The 27,834-nt window shown below is 34.9% G+C and overlaps 1 protein-coding gene across 1 annotated transcript in view; it reads left to right on the top strand.

Moving 5' to 3' along the window:
• LOC110680880 overlaps nucleotides 1–24,621 on the top strand; it is a 43,493-nt gene extending 18,872 nt beyond the window's left edge. Inside the window, exon 2 of the mRNA XM_021856671.1 lies at nucleotides 24,375–24,621. Coding sequence (XP_021712363.1) covers nucleotides 24,375–24,588 — 214 coding nt within the window. The 3' untranslated portion in view covers nucleotides 24,589–24,621. The remainder of the gene's footprint in view (nucleotides 1–24,374) is intronic.
• The last annotated feature ends 3,213 nt before the right edge of the window (nucleotides 24,622–27,834 follow it).

Here is a 27,834-nt window from a genome sequence, read left to right as displayed (position 1 = left end):
TTTCGGACAGTGTACCCGAGCAAAGCCGGATATCTGGATGATATCAAATTGATAACAACATTTATTATCGCTGTTATCATTTTGATATTATGTTATCAATGATAACCCAATGATAACAGAATTTGTTATCGTTGTATCCGTGACAGACATTTTGATAACATACATATTTTCTATAACAATTTTATAAAGCGTGTGTTATTAAACAGAGTTGACTTTTCGTCATACAAAATTCTGTAAAATTATCTGGAGCGTAAGTTTAATCCAAAACACTCATCTCTCAAATTTTTATGACTCTCTGATTTATGACCATAAAATTCAAAATTATATAATGAGGTAAATTTAGTTATCAACTTGAACTCAATGATAACATAATTTACTATTACTTTGAATAACAATCAAATTTGAGTTCTCATTTTTGTTATGTTGGCTGTTAATTCAGCCAAGGTGATAACAAAATCAGTTATCAAATGATGATAACCATGTAACAAGATTTGTTATCATTTTGCTATTCATCTTAGCTCGGATATACATATCTGTATAAAATATTACGATTATGCAGTATATTGTATTCAATGTGCACCTTGTGTTTGCACTGAATTCTTCATTTTTCTCAAAACTCTAACTTTGACCTACTGTATCAATTAAAACATAAAAGATCGTGCCCAGATATTCCAGGAATAACTTAATAGAAGTGTTTACAATGGAATTATGCACAAGAAAAACCTATTAGCACAAGTCAAATTTTGATTTGAAAGGAAACCTTGATTCCCCTAATGCAGTTCTAGATCTCCTGCCTAAATCCCCTAAATTCGGTACAACTGACCACGATAGGCGGCACTCTTTATTTCTTCACTTGAATCAAAGAACCTGGGCCAGAGGCTGCTTTCTTAATTCTTTCTGTAACCCAAATTTACCTGTATTCGGACGAGCCGGCGCCGTTATTGCTTAGAACAAGGACTGAGAATTCCTTTACTTACATACACACTGAGGGTGGTGCAACTAATTCTAAGTAGCATCCTTGTGCAAGTATAGTTGCTCTTGTAATAACATAGAACCAACAGTGGGCAGTCAATCACGCTCTTCAATCACATTGATTAACATATTAACAAGAATTTTGATATTCTTAGTTATAGTAAAAACATTGAACGTGCTAAATAAATATTCAATATTAGATCTATAATGGGTCCAAAACTTCAAGGTACTCTAGATTTCTCTAACTTACTGCGAAGATGCTTGAACACCGAGTGTCAGTTCGATGGACATATTTATTTGTAAATTATGTACATTAATATAACAATGCCATATAAGCTTTTATTTAAACTTCAAAGAAATAATGGTAAGTATACAAATCACTGTAACGTCTGATTTTCTCGAAGAAATGAATTCAAATTTACAGAAAAGATGCTTAAATATCATATGTATTAAATGCTCAATACAAAGCTGATGGTTATTTGGCTGGTTTACAAATCAAAAATAATATACCTTTGGGGAATATTCTGAAGCACGTGAAAATGCCTTCCAAAATAGCTCAAAACCTTCAAATCACTATAACTTTCGATTCCCTCGTTATAATATTTTCAAATTCACGCAGAAGATGCTTGAATACTATATCTTTCGAATGGTAGGTGCCAAATTCTTGGACATTTGTTTGCGTTGATAACGGTTTCTGGCACACCGTGATAGCATCACACAACACAATGGACTAGCATGCAACGCCAAATGACACAGTCGTAATGCATTCCATAAAAAATCACCCAGACTGAAGCGGGAATTGAATCCACACTTCTTTGATCGATGCGGCTAGTTACTTACACAACAATGAAGTCCAGATTTTGATTTATAATACCGTCGTTGGGGGTGACAATGGGTCAAAAAAGCATATGTGCAATTTAACTCGAATAAACTTCAGATTTGGCGTGTATGTACTTTGATGGTACATTAACAACAGTTCAAAAAATTAAAGAAAAATATTTATTCACAGCGGCACCAGAAGTGAATGAAAAATGACCCAATTTCACCCCATAGAGGGGGTGACATTGGGTCACTGTAATTGAAATAACTTGTTTTTGAGAATATGATTGCAAAACCATTCATAGCTGAAAAATATTGATGAAATACGATGCAAACAAGAAGAAAAGATATCTAAGATGTTTCACAAGTATGACAAACCCACTTAAAAGAACGATTATACCAAAAAATTGAAGAGCTATGAGAAAAAATATGTAAACCCAACATTTATTGTCAAGTTTACATAAATTTTCTTGTTTTTTTCCTCCAATTGTCTACAAAGTCTCATCCCCATTGCCATAAAGCCTATTTAGTTTCCCCAAAGGTGTACTGAAACAGTGATTATTTCAAACCTTCGCAAATAGTTAAATTTCGGTGCGACATTCCACGATCTATACATTTCAAGTAAATTTTGACGTCATAATCCCGGTATTTCAACGATCCAAATCATTTGTACTTCCGTGAGATGTTTCTATAATATAAAAACACTGATAAATAATTAAATTTAAAAAAAATCCATTTGATAAAATTTTACGATGTTGCTGCGTACGAAACACAGTTGCTGGTTTGAGAAGTTGTCAAAATGCGTTGAATTGTTATTTAATGCACGGCATACTCAAGTAGACTTGTTTGATGTTTCAGAGATGCTGCATTATGAAAGAATAAACACATCTTAATGAAAAAAGAGAACACTCGGCGCCGTAAAATGTCAAAAAAGTGGACTTGCAATTTCATTTACTATCGTTCTTGCTTGACCCATTCTCACCCCCATTTTTGATGTTTTAGACACCGTACCGAAAAAAAAATATTTTTTTGTGGAAAAATCAAATAATTCACGGAAAATACGTGTGAAGTGTGATGAAAAGACTTTCAACCTTCTACTTATATAACGATAGTGGTTAAAGTACATGCGTAATACTTCGCACAGGAGAAATTTAATGTTGTAAATTTTATCTAGTTTCAACATACAAGTTTATTGATATGGTAAACAAAAACTATTAGTTCTAAACATGTATATTGTGATGAACTCCGTGTAATAATATGTTCCCTAACATATGAATTATAAATTTTAGTAATATCACCGTTATTAGCTGAAATATTTCATAAACCATATTTTTCCGTTTTGACCCAATCTCACCCCCTAGACCCATTGTCACCCCCATCGACAGTATATCAACTTATGATAGACGCAAGATTTGGACAGTATTTTTTAAGGTAAAAGAAACGAAACGATATGTTTTATATGTGCGAAACATCTAGATAAACAAAATTGCCAGTTTCAAACGCATTTTCTACATCAATAATGTTGATAACAATTTCACGAGTAATATCAACATGGGTTGGCTACATCAATAGTATGCCATTTCAAAGACTCTGTAGTTCAGAAGCAAATAGTTTGTAAAGGTTTTCAGCTCCAGTTTCTCAACTTCATAAATATTACAGCAAATATTGAACCAGCATGCATTGTAGAACACTTAAATGGATTATCGCGTCAACATGATATTGAAAGATTATCCAAGCAAGGGGATTACGTCCATTGTTTTTAAGTCTATCTAAATCCTCCCTCTGCCTATTACATTACATGCTCTGTCACACTTTCGTACATCTCCACTCCCCTAAATGATTGGCGTATTTTATAAACGTATTCCAATTTTTTTTCTCACACTTTGCTATCGGAGCTTTAAAACATTAAATGTGATTCACAATATATTTCTAATATAAACGTATAAAAATAAAAGGTAATAACTAGAGGTAGATCAATCTCAGAGCTGACCTCCTGCAATACAGTGCAATACTTCAGTAAACATGTTTGACTAATGGACACGATATTATTCAACAAAAGTTATGCCAACGAAACCCGGAACAGGTGAACCAGTTGCGTAATATGGCCCTTGCAAATTGAAACAAATTTAGTTTGGATGATGTTTACTTTAAAAAATCGGTAGGAATAAACCTTTTCAGCATCTAATTGAAATGAAATCCTCGAAAACAAATATTTGGTTTTAAGGAACTAATTAGAATATAAAGTTCTGTATTTTGGTTAACGGCTATACTGCAGAAGGTCAACTAGTCTTATGTTTCTTTATGTCCGTATTTATTATTTTTATGTAGTAAAAGTCAGCTTTGTAAACACATTAATCATCAACATGGGCCATATAATAAATAACCTCTACCAGAGCAAATTTGTTAGCATGTGCATCTCAAACTTAAACGCGCTCGCCGGTCTAACGGAAAAGAAAGTATGTTCGATGAGATGTACAATGTACTTTGCATAAAGCAGCAATATATCAAACTTAGTGACGATTAACAAGGCCTTGCACTAGCAGAGGCAATTGAAACCTTGCACAATGAACTACTGGCTGCTGCGGAGCTTTGGTCGCCAACGAAGGCAGAAAAATAGCTTAGTCCTACCGTTGCAAGCACTCACCCTGACGCCATCGTTGGGTAGTTGCTACTAAAATGTTTTACATGCTCAATGTTCCGAACAAATAGATATCAGCGCAGTTGGGAAAGTTATACGATCCATCGGTATGTTTGCAATCCTTCAAACCGTATCGATTGGATGGATAAAAGAGATGATTGTTGAAGATTCCTAGCAAGGATAACTGCTGCCATAGGATATCGACCCGTTGTGTTGGGTCAATTTCACTCTCACTACATAGCGGCTTTAAAGATCATTTAAAATAATTTTAAGGGAATCGAGCTCGTTTTGAAATTTCAGTCGATGCTGAATGATTAAATGTTTCTGTTTTTTTTTTCAAGGCGGTAGTCGTTTCTGTTTTAAACTAGGGGAGCATCTGTGAATCAGCAAGGTTCCACATCAAGTGAAATAGCTATTTGATCCGCAGCGAACCAAGTTAACGTAACAATTATGGTGCAGTAGCATGGTAATTGAAATCGTGCCTTTGTATGCTGATATATGAGGTGCAAGTTGTTGATGCTCGTTCAGCAACCGGAGGCTAACATTGAAACGAAATGCATCACATACAGTATCGGACATATAAAATGCACCAAAGTCGTTTACCCATACTTTCTTTTCATTATTTTGTGACGAACTACAAATTATCTCAATTTTTTTTGTATCTATTGAAAGAGTTGTGTGTAAACTGATCATTCAAAAGTTACAGATAGCTTGAATGTTGACAAAAAATAAATGCATCAAGACAAAACGTGCACAGGCTCAACAAATCTGCGTCGAATCGACTTAGTGGCTCCAGTGCGTTTGTTTATTAAGTGATAAGGAACAAATGCATTGAAGACATCAAGATAATTCAACGCAAAGATTATCTGCTGGATCTTGATCTTTTTTCCATAATTCAACCTATCTGTAACTTTTGCATTAATAGTTCTCACATAACTCTTTTAATAGTGAGTATAAGCATGAGCATAGATGACCGTGCAATTCGTAGTAGCTATTGCGTGATTGACCAGAACAATCTAGGTTGCACAGATATTTAATGAACGAGGCTTGGGAGCTTACCATACTCACTGTGCACAAATCGAGAGCTCAAATTTTCAATAACGGCGCCGGCCACGTCATTACGGTCATCGGGGAGAGAAGGAATGTTAGTTTGACAACCATCCAGAAACCGAGTATACCTCTGCATCTCCACAGTTGTCATGGCAAGGATATTGGGTTAGTGGGATAAAATTAGGAACTTGAAGTCATCTATGGTGGGTAAAGCGATCCATGGTATATTCATGCCTAATCGAATTCGCGAAACAATTCGATAACAGCATTGTACGACAAACAAGTGTTTGTCGCACGCTCTCACAGGAGCAAGTGAAGCGATCAAAGGATCAAACACTACTTTTCACATAACTCTTTTACTGCCCATAAAAGCATAACATTTTCGAACCAATACCTTTTTTCTTCGCAATATGTATGGATTAATACATACTTTACTATGCATATAGAAATTTACATACTTTGTTTGTGAATGTTGCGTAAAATTATGAGCTTGGTGCAGTCCCATATCGAAAAATAAAGGCGTAACAGTCTCTATATGAACTTTCAACCCAGTTAGCAACTGCAAAACGTAAATTGTGTTCAAGTTTATATTTTTTGCTGATCAGTAAAAGCAAAATGAGTAATCTGTGCGGTGGTGCTTAATGAATAAAGCGTGCAGAAACATACTAGAGAATTATGAAAATTTGTATGAGAAAACAAACTTCAAACTTTGAGCGCTATTTTCTCAATGCTTACTTATTCTATATGGGACAGTTATGCCTTTATGGGCAGTTTAATAGTTATCAAAAATTGAGGTAATTTGTTTGTCAGAGAAAAAAATAAAATTTTTCGGTTGAGAAACGACGAAGATACAGCTAGGTATCTGAAATTGTGAATTTTGTATGGGAAAACAAATTGAAGAATTTTATATGTCCACTACTGTAAGTGATTTTGTTGAAGACTGATGATATATAAATTTGTTTATACATTTGTAACTCTGATTTGAGTTATCCGTCTAATGATGTTACTTGAATTCAGCAAGTTTCCATTATACGTATATTATACGTATTTTTGATCTCCATTGATTACATTTTTATTAGCAATCAATGAAAAATTTCGTAGAACATCCAATCCACAACCTTTATCCAGCAACATGAAGTTATGAAATTTGCAACAAAAAGCATGTCAGCGATTCCCCTATGATGCAAAGTAAACTCGAAGCAAACTTTCATTTTCATTCTGCTTCTCTTTCTGCATAAAAGAAAAAATGGATTGGTTTATCCACATTTTCAAAGCACCTCATGACGGTTGCAAAAACCGTTTTATCACCACCGGTCAGCAATATCTCCACCTTTCGCCTGTTTATGCTTGTAGCTACTGGCGGCTGTGATATAATTGCTATAGCTTGGTTTGCTGTGAAGCTTCTACTAGACGTTATTTATTGCCCTAGTTGTTCCATATACTATTCACAGGAAGAGACATGTTTATTTCTTTGCTGATATTTAATTATAAATCATTATGCTTTTGCTGTTTTGTAAAGAGTACAAGAGTGTAGGTCTTCACATAATGCAATTAAGAATTACCTTACTCAATATATAAATGTTCAATTTCATATCTTTCTTTTATAATCTTTATTAGTCGTTATAATTTTATTGGATATTGGGTCCAATATTTCAACTTTGGATATTCTATGAAATTAATTTGTTCTATACCAGAGTAGTAGCTTCCTTCAGAATTTTATTTCGAATCCTCTGTAGAGCCTTTTTCCTAGTATTACAACAGCTCATTCATATTAGTACAATGTTTTTGATTTTCTATAAATGAAAAGATACATACATTAGGAGTATTTCTAATGGTATAATAAATAGATGCAGACCATGGGGACCTTCCTTAGTCTTGTGGTAAAGTCCACGGCTAAAAAGCAAAGCTATGTTTAAGGTATCTGGATTCGATCCCCGATGGGTCTAGGTTCTTTTTGTAATTGAAATTTCCTTGACTTACCTTGTAGCTTGAAGTATCATTGTAGCTGGCACACGATATAAACACATTTGCGGTCTTAGCTAATTTACGATTTTTACGCAGAAACAATCATTATAGACAACCTCTACAGGGTGTTCGTAAATTATCCGAACAACAAAATATGGGAAAGATGATCTCACATTTTAAAACGATAAAAAATCAATGACCGCGTACCTTTATTAATACATCCATATGTTGACACAAAATAGAATTTCAAATAATTTAGAAATAATTGCTTTTTTCTGAAATAGGCAAATTTTAATTTTTCGGAGACGTTGTTGTAGCGGCCCTCAACGCTAGTCATTTTAGAGATTACAATCTGAAATAGATTATTCCAAATTTTCTATTACTGTTTGAAGTAATCTACTATCCCTTGGCTTCAAGTTAGGCTGGAATTAGAAAATAAATCAGTTCAAATCCTGTGAGTTCTGTGGACTTTTATCTTCCGTCTCTCTCTAAGACCTTTCAACACTTATGTCTTGATTTTACAAAAAATTGAAATCGGAAATGTGTGAAATTTACTGCTAAAGAACATAATAGGTCAATGTATTATACCATGCAACAATACTGAAATTGAGCCATGCCTTCAAAGTTTGTACGGATAATTTGCGGACACCCTGTACACCCCTTTTGCATGATGTATGTATCGTTCAAAAGTTTGGATTCATCTGAGCCGCACGCAAATCATTTTTGTCAATCTCTCTGCTATTTTTTACCGATTTCAATAGTTCATAGCTTTTTCAAATGCAAATAATGTTTTGTACATGATTGGTTTGAGATTTCACAGAATTTTTGTGTTTTAAGTAAGTTCAGGTGAACCCAAACTTTTGCACGATACACCATTTCGAAGGGTGAGCCCAAACTTTTGTACGATGACTTGAATAACTGCTTCATCGATTTTGAATAGTTTTCAGATTTTCCGCCAATACTTCGGAAGTGCTCATCAAAGAATACGAGATTACGAGTCTAATGACACATTGATTGAAAATTTTGGTCGATCCAATGCTGAGGAAATTGGTAATGTTTTTTCAGTGTGTTTTTTTGAAAAATGTCACACATTTAAGTAAAAATGTTGTACACAAAATTCAAGAAAAAAAAATTAGGAAAACACATACGAAGTTAAAAAAACTCATTGCCTTTCGCCATTGAGAGTTTCAATTGAACGTGTGATCCCAGTGATATAAACAAAACACTTTTTTATGTTTTTTATGGGGTGAACCCAAACTTTTGCACGGGAGTGTACTTCAAGAGTTTATATGCGAGACCCGTTCCGGTTGCCTAGCTACCAAAGTAAGTCAATAGAGCGATGATAGTGGCTGATTTGCTTTTAAGGAAGAATAGACTGTCCTGCGCTCCTGGAATCTATCAATGCGAGTGCTCACTCCAGGACGTTGCGTAACAATGCTATGTTGAGGTTGCCATTGCGACGAACTAACTATGGCCAAAACAGTGCTATGGTCGGTCTTCAACGCGTGTTCAATAGGGTTGCTGAAGGGTTTGATTTTCACCTGTCCCATCAAGTAATACGTCGTAATTATGTAGAAATTTTGTCCTGACTCTCTGTGTGAATATTTGTGACTTTCATTTGTTTTATTTTTTGACATTTTGTTGCCTTGTTTTTGTTATAGTTTCAACTTTGTATTTTACTGTATTTTTTAGTTTAAAACATCATTGGGGCTTACTGTCTGTTGGTGTATAAATAAATAAATAAATAAATAAATAAATAAGAGATTCTTCTTAATTTCTAATTATGATATCGTAAAGAATTTTTTTTGAGAAATAACTCCAAATATTTTTTTCTGGGACTCTGAAGGATTTTTTTCAGAGATTCCTAATGGAATACATCTAATAATTTTCTAAAAGTTTTTTAGGGATATCTTAAGAAAATTTTCTTAATATATATTACAGGTTTTCTTTATGGCAAGCCTGTCCAACCTTTTCGGATCATGGGCCAAATCTCAACTACAATATTGTGCGGCTACGCAAATTCATTGAATGCAGAACTCTGATGCAGAATTTTTGATTATTTCATACAAGAGTGTTATTTCTTTTGATGAAATTGAAAATAGATATTTGCTTCCGTGATAATCTTGCCGAAAATTGAGTGAGTATTGTGTGCATGTCATTGCACACATTGCATGACATTGTCAGAACCTCAGAAAGCATTTTAAAGAATTAAAATTTGGCGTAGGATTCTGTGAGAATTGTAATTAGGATTCTATCAGAACACCATCCTAGTTTTATTTTTGAATTCTGTTTTAAAATAGTTTTTTTTCCTTGTCGCAATTTCGTAATAAATCCACTAAGGATTGTGTAAGAATCCTCCCCAGGATAATGTCCAGAACTCATAGATAATCTTGGCTGGATTTCTGTAAATCCTACAGACGATTCAGTGGCAATCTTGCATAACATTTTGAGGGAATCCAGTCTAAATATACCCAGAAATGTATGAGAGAATCCAGTATAGCATTATACAAGGTATTAATCAACTTCTATATCTGCCAAATATGGGACCTGCCTTAGCCGAGTGGTTAGAGTTCGCGGATACAAAGCAAAGCCATGCTGAAGGTGTCTGGGTTCGATTCCCGGTTCTTTGACTTCCCTGGACATAGAGTATAATCGTACCTGCCACACGATATACGAATGCAAAAATGGCAGTGCGCATCGTACCTTCGTGCTGTGCGTACACGAATTCTCTCTGCTCTTGGAAGTTTTCTTAAAAACTACCTAAAGCAATAAAACAGTACTTTTCAGTGCTACACAAACAGTACTTTTCAGTGCTAAAATTAAAAACGGTACTTTTCAGTGCTACTTAAACAGTACTTTTCAGTACTATTTTTTCTACTATTGATCCCTTTACGATCCTTGTTTGGACCCGTGCCTTCGATTTTTCGTTGGACCCGTTGGCGAAAGCTAGCGGTGGTAATCCTTCTTGGACACCGTCTAGGGAAAAAACCTCTCGAAGGTCACGTCTTTCTCGATTATTAACTAAACATGGTATCAACAACTAACAAAAGGAAGGGTGAATCTCTGAATTCACTACTTCCTTCCAAAAAAGTGGGTTTTAAAACTGTCACTACACGTGGCAAGAATGGAAGAAAGGACGCTTCCCCGGAATGCGAAGTTTCTTCCAAGGGTGAAATGAATAATTGTATTGAAATGAGCAATCAGTTCGATGCTCTAGACAAATTTTCCGAACACCAAATCGAAGCAGCCTCTAGCCCAGGCTCTTTGATTCAAGTGAGGAAGCAAAGAGTGCCGCCTATCGTGGTCAGTTGTTCCGAATTTGGGGGATTTAGGCAGGAGATCTTGAACTCCATTAGGGGAATCAAGGTTTCCTTCCAAATCGCAAAGAAAGGAGACTGTCGCGTTTTGCCGGAAACTCTTAAAGATCGCGAACTTCTTCTCAGATATCTTGAAGAGAAGAAGCACAAATTTTTTACTTATGACGACAAAACTGAACGTTTGTTCAAAGTCGTCTTGAAAGGTCTCTCAAGTGACTATAAGTCACCTGAAGAGATCAAAAATGGAATAAATGATTTACTTGGATTTTCACCAGTCCAAGTAATCATTATGAAAAAGAGAACCCAATCTGGCATTGTTCGGAAAGGGCTTTCTCAAGAATATTATTTAGTTCACTTTAACAAAAAAGAACTAAATAATATTAAAGCTTTAGAAAAAGCTAAACTTATGTTCGATGTCCGTGTGACGTGGGAACATTTCCAGAAACCTGGAGGAAATTACCAGAACCCCACTCAGTGCCGTCGGTGCCAAAAGTGGGGTCATGGTACAAAAAATTGTCGCATGGATGCTAAATGCATGATTTGCGGAGGTTCTTCTCACGCTAAGGACGACTGTCCTGTGAAAGAAGATACCAGAAAATTTCAATGCGCCAATTGCAAGGGCCCTCACAAAGCTAACTTTTGGGAATGCATTTCACGCAAAAGAGTCGTTGAGGCTCGTGCCAAGCAGATGAAGGATAATATCCGTTACGATAACGGTCGTTTCCGGAATTTGCCTGGTAGAGTATCGAACAATGCTCATTTTTCAGTTAACGATCGCTTGATCATGAATCATACCCACCAGGAAGATCATAATCATGCTCATTCACAAACAAATTTTAATCCGTCGGGTAGCCGTTCGAATCTTTCAATTTCGAATGTATCTACCCACGGTAAATCCTTTGCCGATATCGTAGCAGGTAATTTGAACTCTTCCCCTGTTCGTTCCATGAGTACCCATTCTACTTGTTTCAAATCAAATGGAAAAAACCCTACCGCCACAGGTAACTCCTACCCCGCTTCTTCGTCTACCGAAAATTCCAATGGGAAATCATCAGATGATATGTCTGCCTCTGATTTTAATTTTCTAACTGAACAATTGAATCTAATGATTGATGCAATGTTCAAAGCCACCACTATGACTGAAGCAGTCCAAGTAGGTGTAAAATTTACAAATAAAATTGTTATTGGATTACGTTTTTCTAATGGATCCAAATAATAATTTAAATATTTTAAATTGGAATGCTCGTTCTCTGAATGGTAAAGAGGACGAGCTGTTTAATTTTCTTACAACTAATAAAGTGCATATAGCAGTTATTACCGAAACTTATTTAAAACCTGGATCCAAATTTAAAAAAGATCCTAACTTTTTTGTTTATCGTAATGATCGACTTGATGGGGCATGTGGGGGAGTTGCAATCATCATTCATAGGCGTATAAAACATCAACTGTTTTCGTCATTTGAAACTAAAGTTTTTGAAACTTTAGGTGTTTCTGTTGAAACACAGTTTGGTAAATATACTTTCATAGCTGCCTATTTGCCCTTTCAATGCTCTGGACAGCAAGTTAATTGGCTTCAAACTGACTTGCGAAAATTGACTCGCAATAAGTCAAAATTTTTTGTCATTGGTGACTTTAATGCCAAACATCGGTCATGGAATAATTCTCAAAGTAATTCCAACGGCAGAATTTTATTTGATGAGTGCTCTTCAGGATATTTCTCAATTCAATACCCTGATAGCCCTACATGTTTTTCCTCTTCTAGAAATCCATCTACGATTGACTTGGTCTTAACCGACTCTAGTCATCTTTGTAGCCAATTAGTTACTCATGCTGATTTTGATTCTGATCATGTCCCTGTTACATTTCAAATATCGCATGAAGCGATTCTCAATCCTATCAGCTCCACTTTCAATTATTTACGAGCCGACTGGAATATATATGAAACGTATGTTGACTCTAATCTTGATGTTAACATTTCTTTAGAAACTAAAATTGATATTGACAATGCTCTTGAAACTTTAACAAATTCCATTGTTGAAGCCAGGAACATTGCAATTCCAAAATGTGAAGTAAAATTTGAATCCGTGATTATAGACGATGATCTTAAACTCTTGATTCGTCTTAAAAACGTGAGGAGAAGGCAATTTCAACGCACTCGTGATCCTGCTATGAAAATTATATGGCAGGATTTGCAGAAAGAAATCAAGAAACGTTTTGCAGATTTAAGAAACAAAAATTTTGAAAATAAAATTTCTCAATTGGACCCCGGCTCTAAGCCCTTTTGGAAATTATCTAAAATCTTGAAAAAACCTCAGAAGCCTATACCGGCATTGAAAGAGGAAAACAAATTATTACTAACTAATTGCGAAAAAGCTCAAAAACTTGCTATGCAGTTTGAAAGTGCTCACAATTTTAATTTAGGACTTACTAGTCCAATTGAAAATGAAGTTACTCAGGAGTTCGAAAATATTCTCAATCAAGAGAACGTTTTCGAAAATGCCTGGGAGACTGATTTGGAAGAAGTGAGAACTATTATTAAAAAATTCAAAAATATGAAAGCTCCTGGCGATGATGGAATTTTCTACATCCTCATCAAGAAACTTCCAGAAAGTAGCTTATCATTTTTAGTTGATATATTTAACAAATGTTTTCAATTAGCATATTTTCCTGACAAATGGAAAAATGCTAAGGTTGTTCCAATTTTAAAACCAGACAAAAATCCTGCAGAAGCTTCTAGCTATCGTCCAATCAGTTTGCTTTCCTCCATCAGTAAACTTTTTGAAAAGGTTATTTTGAACAGAATGATGGCCCACATCAACGAGAATTCAATTTTTGCCAATGAACAGTTCGGATTCCGCCATGGACATTCGACCACTCATCAACTTTTACGTGTAACAAATTTGATCCGTTCCAACAAATCTGAAGGCTACTCTACTGGTCTTGCTCTTCTAGACATAGAAAAAGCATTCGACAGTGTTTGGCATGAAGGTTTGATTGTAAAATTGAAAAATTTTAATTTTCCAACATACATTGTTAGAATAATTCAAAGTTATCTGTCAAATCGTACACTTCAGGTTAATTATCAGAACTCCAGATCTGAAAGACTTCCTGTAAGAGCTGGTGTTCCCCAAGGCAGCATTTTGGGACCAATATTATACAATATTTTCACATCTGACTTACCTGAGTTACCTCAGGGATGTCAAAAATCTTTGTTTGCGGATGACACAGGCCTCTCCGCCAAAGGACGAAGCCTGCGTGTCATCTGTAGTCGATTGCAAAAAAGTTTGGATATTTTTTCTTCATACTTGCAAAAATGGAAGATTTCTCCTAATGCTTCCAAAACTCAACTAATAATATTCCCACATAAACCAAAAGCTCTTTATTTGAAACCTTCAAGTAGACATGTTGTCACGATGAGAGGAGTTCCAATAAATTGGTCAGATGAAGTTAAGTATCTAGGACTCATGCTAGATAAGAATTTAACTTTCAAAAATCACATTGAGGGCATTCAAGCCAAATGTAACAAATATGTAAAATGTCTCTATCCCCTTATAAATAGAAAATCAAAACTTTGTCTTAAGAACAAGCTTTTGATATTCAAACAAATTTTCAGGCCAGCCATGTTGTATGCTGTACCAATATGGACTAGCTGTTGTAATACCAGGAAGAAAGCTCTGCAGAGAATTCAAAATAAAATTTTGAAAATGATTCTGAGGCTTCCTCCCTGGTATAGTACCAATGAGTTACATAGGATATCCAATGTTGAAACATTGGAACAAATGTCAAATAAAATAATCAATAATTTCAGGCAAAAATCGTTACAATCTTCTATTGCCACGATTAATGCGTTATATGATTAGGTTAAGTTAGGTTAAGTATATTAAAAACTTTTTTTTTTCTCTTATAAGCAGGTGAAATCAACTCACCTGTAAAAAATCTGAACTGCTACGGCAAATGAAATGTAATATGTTGTTAACAAAATGTTAATAAAATCTTAGATTTGTTTTACCAAATTAGGATGATAGTGTTGTCTAATAACACAGAACACCTAGATATAAGAAATAATGAATGTAATGTTTGGAATGATACTAATAAAGAAATTAAAAAAAAAAAAAAAAAAAAAAAAAAAAAAAAAAAAAAAAAATGCAAAAATGGCAATTTGGCAAAGAAAGCTCTCAGTAAATAACTGTGGAGGTGCTCATAAGAACACTAAGCTGAGAAGCGGGCTCTGTTCCAGTGAGGACGTTAATGCCAAGAAGAAGAATCTGCCAAATTGTTATTATCATCTTCGTCATGAATAAAATTAATTCTCAGGGTTTTTGGAAGAATCCACCTCATGTGAGATTGAGTTTGGCCTTGAACAATATTTTTTCGAATTTGATATAAATTCAGTATTAGCATTAGCATTAAGCATTTCGCACAAATTCGTAGGTCCTAGACCATTGTATAAGGATTGCCTACTTTCCGTCTGTTACCAAAGTCAGAAATTTGATACTAACCTCTAACTCTTAGACAACATTGACGCATTCTCCAATATTAGAGAGCTGTCCTGGCCACGTCCTTGCGAAAGCTGGGGAATGGGAAATGATGGTTGATTTAACACTTACTTAAGAAATATGAAGAGAACTCTACGACATCTCATAGGTGTTACGGGATGTTGTGAAATGTTGATGGAAAGGGTAGTGCCATAGGATACGATCGTAGACACCAAATATCTTTTTCGAAACTCCTCTGCTATCCGTTGCTCCTCTAATAATGAACAATAGCGGGAGCCGTCACTTGGCACTGCCCATCAAAGTGCACGAACCGCAGACATAAAACTGCGGTTCATAACCTATCCCGAACCGAGCATCCACGAACCTTTCAATTTTTCAATTTTTAATCAACACGCTTAACACAAAGGAGATAAAAAAAACGTGTCGTGCGAAACGAATTCAATTGCTGGAGTCATCAAAGTGCACTTTCATGTAAAACGCTAGCAAATCATCTTCCGAAAAAAAAAACACTTTCATCACAGAACATTTGTACGTGGCATAGCACCATCCGCCGAATATAATTTTCACAAGCCGAATTGAAAAAAAACGCGGAGCGAGGTAAACGTGACACAAAATACAAAACGCAGCAGACCGCACGCACGGCTTCCTGCAATCACCGAATTTAATATAAATTCAGTTTTGTACATTTAATAGCTTATAAAAATTTTTGGAGTGATTTTTTAATGAAACGTCCAATCATCCAAGAAATCAAGCAAATTAAAAAAAATGATATGAAATATCTTTAACTTTTAAAATTTAATAATTTTATATTTTTATAATAAGTTTTGTAATGTTCATACATCAATTTGCTAAAGCAGCAATAAGGCCAGATATAAGAAAATTTTGAAAGCTCAAAATGATGTGGTGGGCCGTACGTTGGGCAGGCCTGCTTTATGGTATACTTTCCAGGATGCTTTCAGAGTTAACACCAATAGCTACCCCACGAATCAAGATTACTCTAAGATCACCGAAATTCCTACAAAGTTTTATATAAGATCTTATCTGTGTTTTTTTATGAAAACTCCCAACAACATTTCTTGGAAACTCCTAGGAGCATCTCTTTAAAACATTGAAAAGATTTCAATAGAAATGTATCCAAAAACTTCTACATAAATTTTCTTAAGAACTTCTGGGAAATTTTTCAGTAGTTTTTCCAGGAAGTACTCCAAGAATTTGAACATGATTTGTTCTAAGTTTATCTCCTATAGAAATTAATATAATCCAAGAATTAATGACTTGGACAATTAATTTGGATTCAGCAGATTTATTTTCTGGTAGTGTTGTGGTAAATAATAACTTCAACTGCGTTTATTTGGCTTTCTCAATCATGGAACAAAATTAAAACGGTATTTTTTTACTTTGACCGACGTTTCGGCTCATTTATTGGGCCTTTTTCAAGGGTTTAGCTTGAAAAAGACCCAATAAAAGAGCCAAATTGTCAGGAAAAGCAAAACATACCGGATTGATTTTTTTCCATGATTGAGAAAGTCAAATAAACGTAGTTCAAATATCAAACATCCCAGTTGAATTCATCAACAGTAAATAATAATTATAAAATAAACCCCGCTGGAAGCATTGAATGAAGTCCTGAAAAAAATCTCTGAATGGTAGGTAATCTTAATAAAATTCTTGAAGCTATCCGAAATTTCCAAATCTATGTATAAAATATAGTTTTAAGAGAAGCTTTCCAAGAAATTCTTAAAATAAGGAAAATTTTTAGATACAATTTTGATTAAATCCCAAAATAATGCTTGAATGAATTCTTTTGTGTGATACCTGGAGTAATTCCTACAATAATTATATTTTTTGGAGTAATTGCCTAATGCTAGAATCTCGAGAGATATACTAGGATTTTTTTTTTTTATTAGTATCATTCCAAACATTACATTTATTTCTTATATCTAGGTGTTCTGTGTTATTAGACAACACTATCATCCTAATTTGGTAAAACAAATTTAAGATTAAATTAACATTTTGTTAACAACATATTACATTTAATTTGCCGTAGCAGTTCAGTTTTTTACAGGTGAGTTGATTTCACCTGCTTATAAGAGAAAAAAAAAAAACGCTTTAAATATACTTAACCTAACTTAACCTAAACATATAACGCATTAATCGTGGCAATAGAAGATTGTAACGATTTTTGCCTGAAATTATTGATTATTTTATTTGACATTTGTTCCAATGTTTCAACATTGGATATTCTATGTAACTCATTGGTACTATACCAGGGAGGAAGCCTCAGAATCATTTTCAAAATTTTATTTTGAATTCTCTGCAGAGCTTTCTTCCTGGTATTACAACAGCTAGTCCATATTGGTACAGCATACAACATGGCTGGCCTGAAAATTTGTTTGAATATCAAAAGCTTGTTCTTAAGACAAAGTTTTGATTTTCTATTAATAAGAGGATAGAGACATTTTACATATTTGTTACATTTGGCTTGAATGCCCTCAATGTGATTTTTGAAAGTTAAATTCTTATCTAGAATGAGCCCTGGATACTTAACTTCATCTGACCAATTTATTGGAACCCCTCTCATCGTGACAACATGTCTACTTGAAGGTTTCAAATAAAGAGCTTTTGGTTTATGTGGGAATATTATTAGTTGAGTTTTGGAAGCATTAGGAGCAATCTTCCATTTTTGCAAGTATGAAGAAAAAATATCCAAACTTTTTTGCAATCGACTACAGATGACACGCAGGCTTCGTCCTTTGGCGGAGAGGCCTGTGTCATCCGCAAACAAGGATTTTTGACATCCCTGAGGTAACTCAGGTAAGTCAGATGTGAAAATATTGTATAATATTGGTCCCAAAATGCTGCCTTGAGGAACACCAGCTCTTACAGGAAGTCTTTCAGACCTGGAGTTCTGATACTTAACCTGAAGTGTACGATTTGACAGATAACTTTGAATTATTCTAACAATGTATGTTGGAAAATTAAAATTTTTCAATTTTACAATCAAACCTTCATGCCAAACACTGTCGAATGCTTTTTCTATGTCTAGAAGAGCAAGACCAGTAGAGTAGCCTTCAGATTTGTTGGAACGGATCAAATTTGTTACACGTAAAAGTTGATGAGTTGTCGAATGTCCATGGCGGAATCCGAACTGTTCATTGGCAAAAATTGAATTTTCGTTGATGTGGGCCATCATTCTGTTCAAAATAACCTTTTCAAAAAGTTTACTGATGGAGGAAAGCAAACTGATTGGACGATAGCTAGAAGCTTCTGCAGGATTTTTATCTGGTTTTAAAATTGGAACAACCTTAGCATTTTTCCATTTGTCAGGAAAATATGCTAATTGAAAACAATTGTTAAATATATCAACTAAAAATGAAAGCTACTTTCAGAAAGTTTCTTGATGAGGATGTAGAAAATTCCATCATCGCCAGGAGCTTTCATGTTTTTGAATTTTTTAATAATAGTTCTCACTTCTTCCAAATCAGTCTCCCAGGCATTTTCGAAAACGTTCTCTTGATTGAGAATATTTTCGAACTCCTGAGAAACTTCATTTTCAATTGGACTAGTAAGTCCTAAATTAAAATTGTGCGCACTTTCAAACTGCATAGCAAGTTTTTGAGCTTTTTCGCAATTAGTTAGTAATAATTTGTTTTCCTCTTTCAATGCCGGTATTGGCTTCTGAGGTTTTTTCAAGATTTTAGATAATTTCCAAAAGGGCTTAGAGCCAGGGTCCAATTGAGAAATTTTATTTTCAAAATTTTTGTTTCTTAATTGAGCAAAACGCTTTTTGATTTCTTTCTGCAAATCCTGCCATATAATTTTCATAGCAGGATCGCGAGTGCGTTCAAATTGCCTTCTCCTCACGTTTTTAAGACGGATCAAGAGTTTAAGATCATCGTCTATAATCACGGATTCAAATTTTACTTCACATTTTGGAATTGCAATGCTCCGGGCTTCAACAATGGAATTTGTTAAAGTTTCAAGAGCATTGTCAATATCAAGTTTAGTTTCTAAAGAAATGTTAACATCAAGATTAGAGTCAACATACGTTTTATATATATATTCCAGTCGGCTCGTAAATAATTGAAAGTGGAGCTGATAGGATTTAGAATCGCTTCTTGGGATATTTGAAATGTAACAGGGACATGATCAGAATCAAAGTCAGCATGAGTAACTAATTGGCTACAAAGATGACAAGACTCGGTTAAGACCAAATCAATCGTAGATGGATTTCTAGAAGAGGAAAAACATGTGGGGCTATCAAGGTATTGAATTGAGAAATATCCTGAAGAGCACTCATCAAATAAAATTCTGCCGTTGGAATTACTTTGAGAATTATTCCATGACCGATGTTTGGCATTAAAGTCACCAATGACAAAAAAATTTGACTTATTGCGAGTCAATTTTCGCAAGTCAGTTTGGAGCAAATTAACTTGCTGTCCAGAGCATTGAAAAGGCAAATAGGCAGCTATGAAAGTATATTTACCAAACTGTGTTTCAACAGAAACACCTAAAGTTTCAAAAACTTTAGTTTCAAATGATGAAAACAGTTGATGTTTTATACGTCTCTGAATGATGATTGCAACTCCCCCACATGCTCCATCAAGTCGATCATTACGATAAACAAAAAAGTTAGGATCTCTTTTGAGTTTAGATCTAGGTTTTAAATACGTTTCGGTAATAACTGCTATATGCACGTTATTAGCCATAAGAAAATTAAACAGCTCGTCCTCTTTACCATTCAGAGAACGAGCATTCCAATTTAAAATATTTAAATTATTATTTGGATCCATTAGAAAAACGTAATCCAATAACAATTTGATTTGTAAATTTTACACCTACTTGGACTGCTTCAGTCATAGTGGTGGCTTTGAACATTGCATCAATCATTAGATTCAATTGTTCGGTTAGAAAATTAAAATCAAAGGCAGACATGTCATGTGATTTCCCATTGGAATTTCCGGTAGACGAAGAAGCGGAGTTACCTGTGGCGGTAGGGTTTTTTCCATTTGATTTGAAACAAGTAGAATGGGTACCCATGGATCGAACAGGGGAGGAGTTCAAATTTCCTGCTACGATATCGGCAAAGGATTTACCGTGTGTAGATACATTCGAAATTGAAAGATTCGAACGGCTACCTGACGGATTAAAATTAGTTTGTGAATGAGCATGATTATGATCTTCCTGATGGGTATGATTCATGATCAAGCGATCGTTAACTGAAAAATGAGCATTGTTCGATACTCTACCAGGCAAATTCCGGAAACGACCGTTATCGTAACGGATATTATCTTTCATCTGCCTGGCACGAGCCTCAATGACCCTTTTGCGTGAAGGACAATTCCAAAAATTGGACTTATGGTTAGCCCCGCAATTACAGCATATGAATTTCGTGGTATCTTCCTTCACTGGACAGACGTCTTTGGCGTGAGAAGAAACTCCGCAAATCATGCATTTAGCATCCATGCGACAATTTTTTGTACCATGACCCCACTTTCGGCACCGACGGCACTGAGTGGGGTTCTGGTAATTTCCTCCAGGTTTCTGGAAATGTTCCCATGTCACACGGACATCAAACAAAAGTTTTGCTTTTTCTAAAGCTTTAATGTTATTTAGTTCTTTCTTGTTAAAGTGAACTAAATAAAATTCTTGAGAAAGCCCTTTCCGAACAATGCCAGATTGGGTTCTCTTTTTCATAATGATTACTTGGACTGGGGAAAATCCAAGTAAATCATTTATTCCATTTTTGATCTCTTCAGGTGATTTATAGTCACTTGAGAGACCTTTCAAGACAACTTTGAACAAACGTTCAGTTTTGTCGTCATAAGTAAAAAATTTGTGCTTCTTCTCTACAAGATGTTTGAGAAGAAGTTCACGATCTTTGAGAGTTTCCGGCAAAACGCGACAGTCTCCTTTCTTTGCGATTTGGAAGGAAACCTTGATTCCCCTAATGGAGTTCAAGATCTCCTGCCTAAATCCCCCAAATTCGGAACAACTGACCACGACAGGCGGCACTCTTTGCTTCCTCACTTGAATCAAAGAGCCTGTGCTAGAGGCTGCTTCGATTTGGTGTTCGGAAAATTTGTCTAGAGCATCGAACTGATTGCTCATTTCGATACAATTATTCATTTCACCCTTGGAAGAAAGTTCGCAATCCGGGGAAACGTCCTTTCTTCCATTCTTGCCACGTGTAGTGACAGTTTTAAAACCCACTTTTTTGGAAGGAAGTTGTGAATTCAGAGATTCACCCTTCCTTTTGTTTGTTGTTGATACCATGTTTAGTTAATAAACGAAAGAAGACGTGACCTTCGAGAGGTTTTTTTCCCAAGACGGTGTCCAAGAAGGATTACCACCGCTAGCTTTCGCCAACGGGTCCAACGAAAAATCGAAGGCACGGGTCCAAACAAGGATCGATCAATTCAAAATTTTGTAGCTTTGTTGTGGTCCCATAATTTTGGTCGTATTTTACCCAAATACACACGTTTTTGGAAAAATAGCTTTTATATGCGAAATTTTGTGGAATTTCAATAAATATAGTTTTTACTTTACAAATTAAGATGACAATTTTAATATTAGAGAGATAATGCAAAATTTGAAACGAAAGTAGCCAATTAGAAAGACTTCCAAGTTATAACTAACAATATTATAGATCTAGAATTTCAAGATGAATAAACCATTTTCATTCGCAAAAAACTGGAATTCACTGTGATTTTCATTAAAAAACATCCATATTTGACTGATTTTGCGAGATTTCTCAAATTTTGCCGCGAAGACTGAATTTCGCGGATTTCATGGCTCACGCGAAATCGCGAGATTGTTCCTAATAATAACCAATCATGTTTAAAAAAGATTTCATGAAGGAATTTTCAAATAAATTTGAATTGTTTTGTCTCAACTTTTGAACATCCCAGTAAACACACGATCGAATATGATGGGATATAAGAGTACAAATGTGGAGGCGATATACGTACAACTTGCATGCAGCCTTATGGGGCATGTACGTATATCGCCTCCACATTTGAACTCTTATATCCCATCATATACGATCGTGTGTTTACTGGGATGGCTCGTATACCTAACAATGATGATTTCAAAGGTAAGAATAGATATCTACTTATAAATGTAGAGGAGTGGAATTAGAGAAAAATTTAATAACCTGGCAAATTTTCTTGAAAACTTGCTATAGAACGTCGAGTGTTTGGAATATGAGTCATGTTCGGAATTTTAGACAAAGGTAGAAGGGTTTCCAAACGTGACATGATGCTAGAAAAAATTCCACTAGTTTGTTATCTCTTTATTTAATGAGTACTCGATGGAAAAATGTGAGTGAAAATATGAACAGATCTTGGAAAATATTGGATTGATTCATTGAAGAATGTGAGGAGAAAAAATAGTGGAAAACAAAGAGGAGTCCCAGAAATCATTGCTGGTGAATATGTGGATTTTTCCCTTATTGGATACCTTGACGGATTCTTCGAAGTATTTATGAACTAATCAATTTAATCTAGGATATTAATAGATGTGATGTTTGTCAGATTAATCGCATGATCCATTGCGAACTGTTGCTAAAACTTTCGAATGATTTATGGTAAGAACTTTGGCAGATGAATATACTGGCCTGTACATTGAAGAAGCAAATAGATAGCTATGGAAGTAATTTAACTATGTAGTGTTGCAATGAACAAATCCCAATTTTTAAATATTGTGGTTTCAAATGACGAAAAAAGTTGACGTTTTATATGCCTTAAATGGTATTGTATGTGCCTATGAATAACTATAGCAACTCCACTACCAATGTTTGCATAATAGACGTAAGCGTCAAAATACATTCTTTCATTGCTTCTCATTCTTAACCTAATAATAAACGGGAGGATACTCTACGCATTTCATTCGACACAGCAAGGCTTTCTAAACTGTTTAAATCTTAGAAAATAAAACTCCAAATATTTTTAAATGCTGAGATATCCGATTTGCTCTTATTTTTTTATTTCCTTATTTGATAGACGATTTTTTCGGTTTCATATCGGCCTTGATATTATTTGGCAACAAATATAACAAATAATACTTTTCATTCCTTCTATCCTTGCTAGTAGTTTTTAGTTTTACGACCTACATTTGAAGACATTTTTATCAGATCTATAACTAGCAATTTTTTTCGAATTATATCTCGAACAGTTTACAGTAAAACCAAATTTTGGTATCGTGATGTTTGTTTTTATAGAAGGGCCAACATGTTCAGTAAAGTGCAGATATTCAGCTAGATCAAGCCTAAGGTGGTGGAATTGAATACTGCTGGTTGAAAATTATTTCTGGTTGGAATTTTTTCTGACGTACGAGTGCTAAAAGTACTTTCATACTTGTCACACTCTAAATGAATGCAAAAGGGATTAGTTGGAATATAATCTAATGTAATCTAATAACTGTAGAAATACTCCTCGAACATTAAGCTGAGAAGCAGGCAGGACAGAAGCAGGAAAAATACCATGTTTGTATATCACCAACTGTTATATGGAGATGTCTTTCAAGGAAGTGTCTATGAAGAATAAAAATTGTATTGAAATGTATTCATTGAGGTAGACGTGAATGATATATTTGGTTTTTCAGGTAGTGGGGCAATTCGCCTAATGTTGAACGGCTAAAAATCTCGCCTATTTTTGAGCAATCCGTGTAAGCCTCATGGCGTGTTCAACAATTAGCGAACATTTTAGCCATTAAACAATTGGCGAATTACTCTGGTACATTCCGGCAAATGGATCTTATGGTACATTTCGCTAAAAAGTTTTCCGGTATATTGCATTCCGGGTAATGGTATAGTTTTTTTTCAGCAATAACTGCAATACTAACGTTATTGATTGTTATAAATTAAAATAGCTCATTTTCTTTACCAATCAGTGTAGACGTTTTGTACATTACCTATTTTAATGTAAAATAGGGATTTATTGCATTTATTTCAATTATTGAGCCGATAATGTTAGTCGAATGCGCAAACTATCAGTAATATCGATTCATTACCCAGATTTGTCTAACGCTAATCGTGAGGGTTCCGATACAGGGAAATCTTTCCAAACAAACTCGTCCATGGATACATGCGCTAAAGCTTTTCTCCCTCTTCTGTAGATCACGTGCCACCACATCGGAAGACTCCGGAGCGCCCCGCAGCAACTACGATGAAGCTTTCGATACCGACCTCAACTTTACCGACCTGGACGATGATTCGAGCTTGTACGGTTCACAGTATTCGTTTTGCAACTGCAGCTACTGCGAGGAGGAAGCCGACCGAAACCACTTCGACAACGCCAGGGGCAATCGGTTTTCGTTTTGTGATAGGTAGGTAAGTCGACAAAGCTCTGTTGTATGATGGCCTATGAAAGCTTATAAGCTTAATATCGTCCCCTTAATGCTACAACTAGATAACTCGAAAATCAAAATTTTGAGATGTGCAACTTTGAAAGTATGACCGTTTTACAAGGTGATGGTTAATCGCAGAGATTATGATTGAAAAATAATCTTTAACTTGTATATTTTGAATCACACGCTTAAGACCTGTGGATATTTTGCAGATCTAATTAAGAAAACTTTTTTGACAAATTCAAGTCAAAAATTTCAAATTTCGAGTTATCTAGTTGTAGCATCAAGGGGACGATATGTTAGTCTTATTTTTCCTGAAAAGCTTTTACCGTTGATTGTCGATCAAAAGCTCTTGATGAGCACATGTGCCTTATTTGAGTGGAAGATTTCTTCAGTGGTTAGGATAAATCGAGATTCTTTTTTATTAGGGCTTACTTGTATTGATTGATTCATCATCGTTGCTCTTTTTAAATTCTCATAGAATAGTCATTCATTTATCGAAACATATTTTTGTGTTACAGGATAAAGGATCTCCAAATCTTTCCTATTAAAGAAAAACTGCAAATTTATTCATTGGTCAAGTTATAAGCGAAAGAGAGAGTCGATGAAGAGAATTCGATTGAGTCAGATGAGCTTTTCTGAAGCAACAGTGTGAATTAATCAATTATTGATTCATATAATGAAGAAAGTACGGATCGATCATAATGAGATATAAGTTCATCTAATAGGTGGTTTATGGACAGCTTCTAATCAAATTTTATTAGCCTATGGTTGTGCCTTAAGGGCAATTGTGAACTCACGTTGATAGCATTCGGGATAATGGTACATTCAGTGATTGGGTGATTGGATAGAATCAATTTTTACACCATAGAATAATGCATCAAACTTAACAGTAATTTACAGTGTGCCGAAATCAAAGTTGCAAATATCTCTAGTTTCGTCACCAAACAATAGATTTCAATGAAATTTTCAGGAAAAATTTGAGTTGTATGAGTTATATTTTTGATGCATGCATTTGCATTTCGATTTCAATGATGCACAGAAGCAAAAACCCAATTTCCTAACATTTTTCTAGTTGAAAAACAAAGTCAAACATTCATCTACAATATCAAACAGTTAAGAACAAAAACAACTATTTCAAAATAAATTTGATTTTCTTCGTGTATTGACCCATTTGTTCATTTCCAGAAACCTTATTTTTGCTTTGAAACTTTTCAACTTCATTGAAACTTACATTAGTTTAGTTTTTAGCATTAGTTGTTTTGGCCAGTTATTCAATTTTTCCTAGATTTAACTTTTCGGATACAAATTTATTTTCGTCTGTCGGGAAGTGTTTGATGCGTTGAATCTGTTGCATGCTTCTTTGAGGGCGAGCGTCGGAATCCGGATCAATTTTGTCCGGTTCGCGTTTTGCTGAAGAAAAAAAAACGAAAACAAAGTGTGCGAGTGAGAAAAGCAACGACGCGTCAGAAGTGTTTAAGCCGTTGAATCTGTTGCATGCTCCTTTGTGGGCGAGCGACGGAATTAGGATCGTGTCCGGATCGCATAGTAACCGCACTATCGGTATCGATCATCCGTGTATATGTTCACGTATTCATTTAAAATTATATCTTTATCGTTTACCAAAACGAATCCTTTCCGTTGCGGTGGTGACCGGAATAACAATCATGAAAATGGTGCGCATTTTTATTTATTTATGTTTATTCAAGTTGTGGGATTGAAATTTTCACCTACCATTCAAAAGGTAAGTGTTTTGGTAGTTTGTAAATACTGAAGTATTATATAGAATGATTCAATTTATCTGCGTTTGATAGACTTATACTTCAAAAAGGCCTTAAGTGTCCGTAATATGAATCAAAACAGTATCTATTTCATAAAATATATCAACTTTTACATATTGGACACTATTATGGTCTTTCGGGAACATGGTCACCGGACATCGGTTTCAGAATATCATGTACATCTTTGGATAGCTCGAAATTCCTGATTTTTTACCCAGAAGGTATTCAGTAGGGGAACCTGGTCCAATTCGGACCCTGTTCTAATTCGGACCATCAAGCATTTCTCAATACTGGCGCTACTGTAAAGATCGTGGGTACCGTTTTTCTGCTCACCGTTTGGCTTAGATCTAACACAATAAATTTGACGCCTTTCAGTTATTACGTTTGATTTTTATATTAGTTTATTGTTTTGAAGTGCTCAGGTGTACTGTCGGTTGGCGTTATTTCCAAGCTTCTATAAGCGACAATAATTATCCAAACTCTCTGTGTTATTTTATAATCGAATCACCCTAGCCTAAGCCATATGGTTTTGATATGTCTATGCACCGTTTGTGCTCAACGAGTTTGAAAATCTCAAAATGTGTGTTGGTCCAATCCGGACCTTTTGATATGGTTCAATACGGACCTCTTGTTTTTCAACGTGTACTCAGTCTATTCTAAGAGCTCCACCCCGTGAAAATCTTCCCGACTCAATCGAAAATCACAGAAGTTGTAATATTGATTAATAGTGCCTTTGTTTCTGTAGCGGTCAAGAAAATGACTTCGCAAAAAATCTAAGAAATGAGGTAGATTACCAAAAACTAAAGGAATCAATAAATCAGCAGCTTGAAAAGCATCTTCATCAATACCACAGCCAAGCTTTATCCAAAATAGTTTGGCAATACGCTAGAAAAAACGTTTACGAGTAGTATATAAGAACAATACAGTCAAATATCCCTTATCCGATTTACTGTGTTTTTGTTCACAAGCTCGAAGGAAAACGCAGTCCCTTCAATATAGTGTACTTCAATCCATAAATATAAGTAGGTACTTCTCAAACTTGAATTTCCGAGACTTCGAGTCTGTTTGTTGTCTGTTTCAGTTTCCCATACAAGTTTACCTTTTCAACCCGATATTTCATAGCAAAGTTTCAATGTGTGGAAAATTTTACAATATTCAACTTCAAAATTACTTTTTCGAATGTATTTTGTCAAAATAAATAAAAAAAAGCTCTAAAACTTGAAAATATGTGTACTTCATCTCGATAGCTCCCATACACGATAGTCTGTTCAAAATCGAGTCAGGAATAGTTGACCGTACCCAATTTTGAACAAGTTTCCGACATATTTTTTAATGAAATTCATATTTCACTTGAGCTTGTTCTGACTCGAATTAGTTTGAAATTTCTCATACATTGAGTTCATTTTTTATGCTTGCGCTTGCAGAAAAAGTTCAATAAGCTTTGATAC

Source organism: Aedes aegypti, unplaced genomic scaffold (assembly GCF_002204515.2).
Source record: "Aedes aegypti strain LVP_AGWG unplaced genomic scaffold, AaegL5.0 Primary Assembly AGWG_AaegL5_hic_scaff_1958_PBJ_arrow, whole genome shotgun sequence".
NCBI classification, from domain to species: Eukaryota; Metazoa; Arthropoda; class Insecta; order Diptera; family Culicidae; genus Aedes; species Aedes aegypti.
This window is presented reverse-complemented; position numbering and strand designations above follow the sequence as displayed.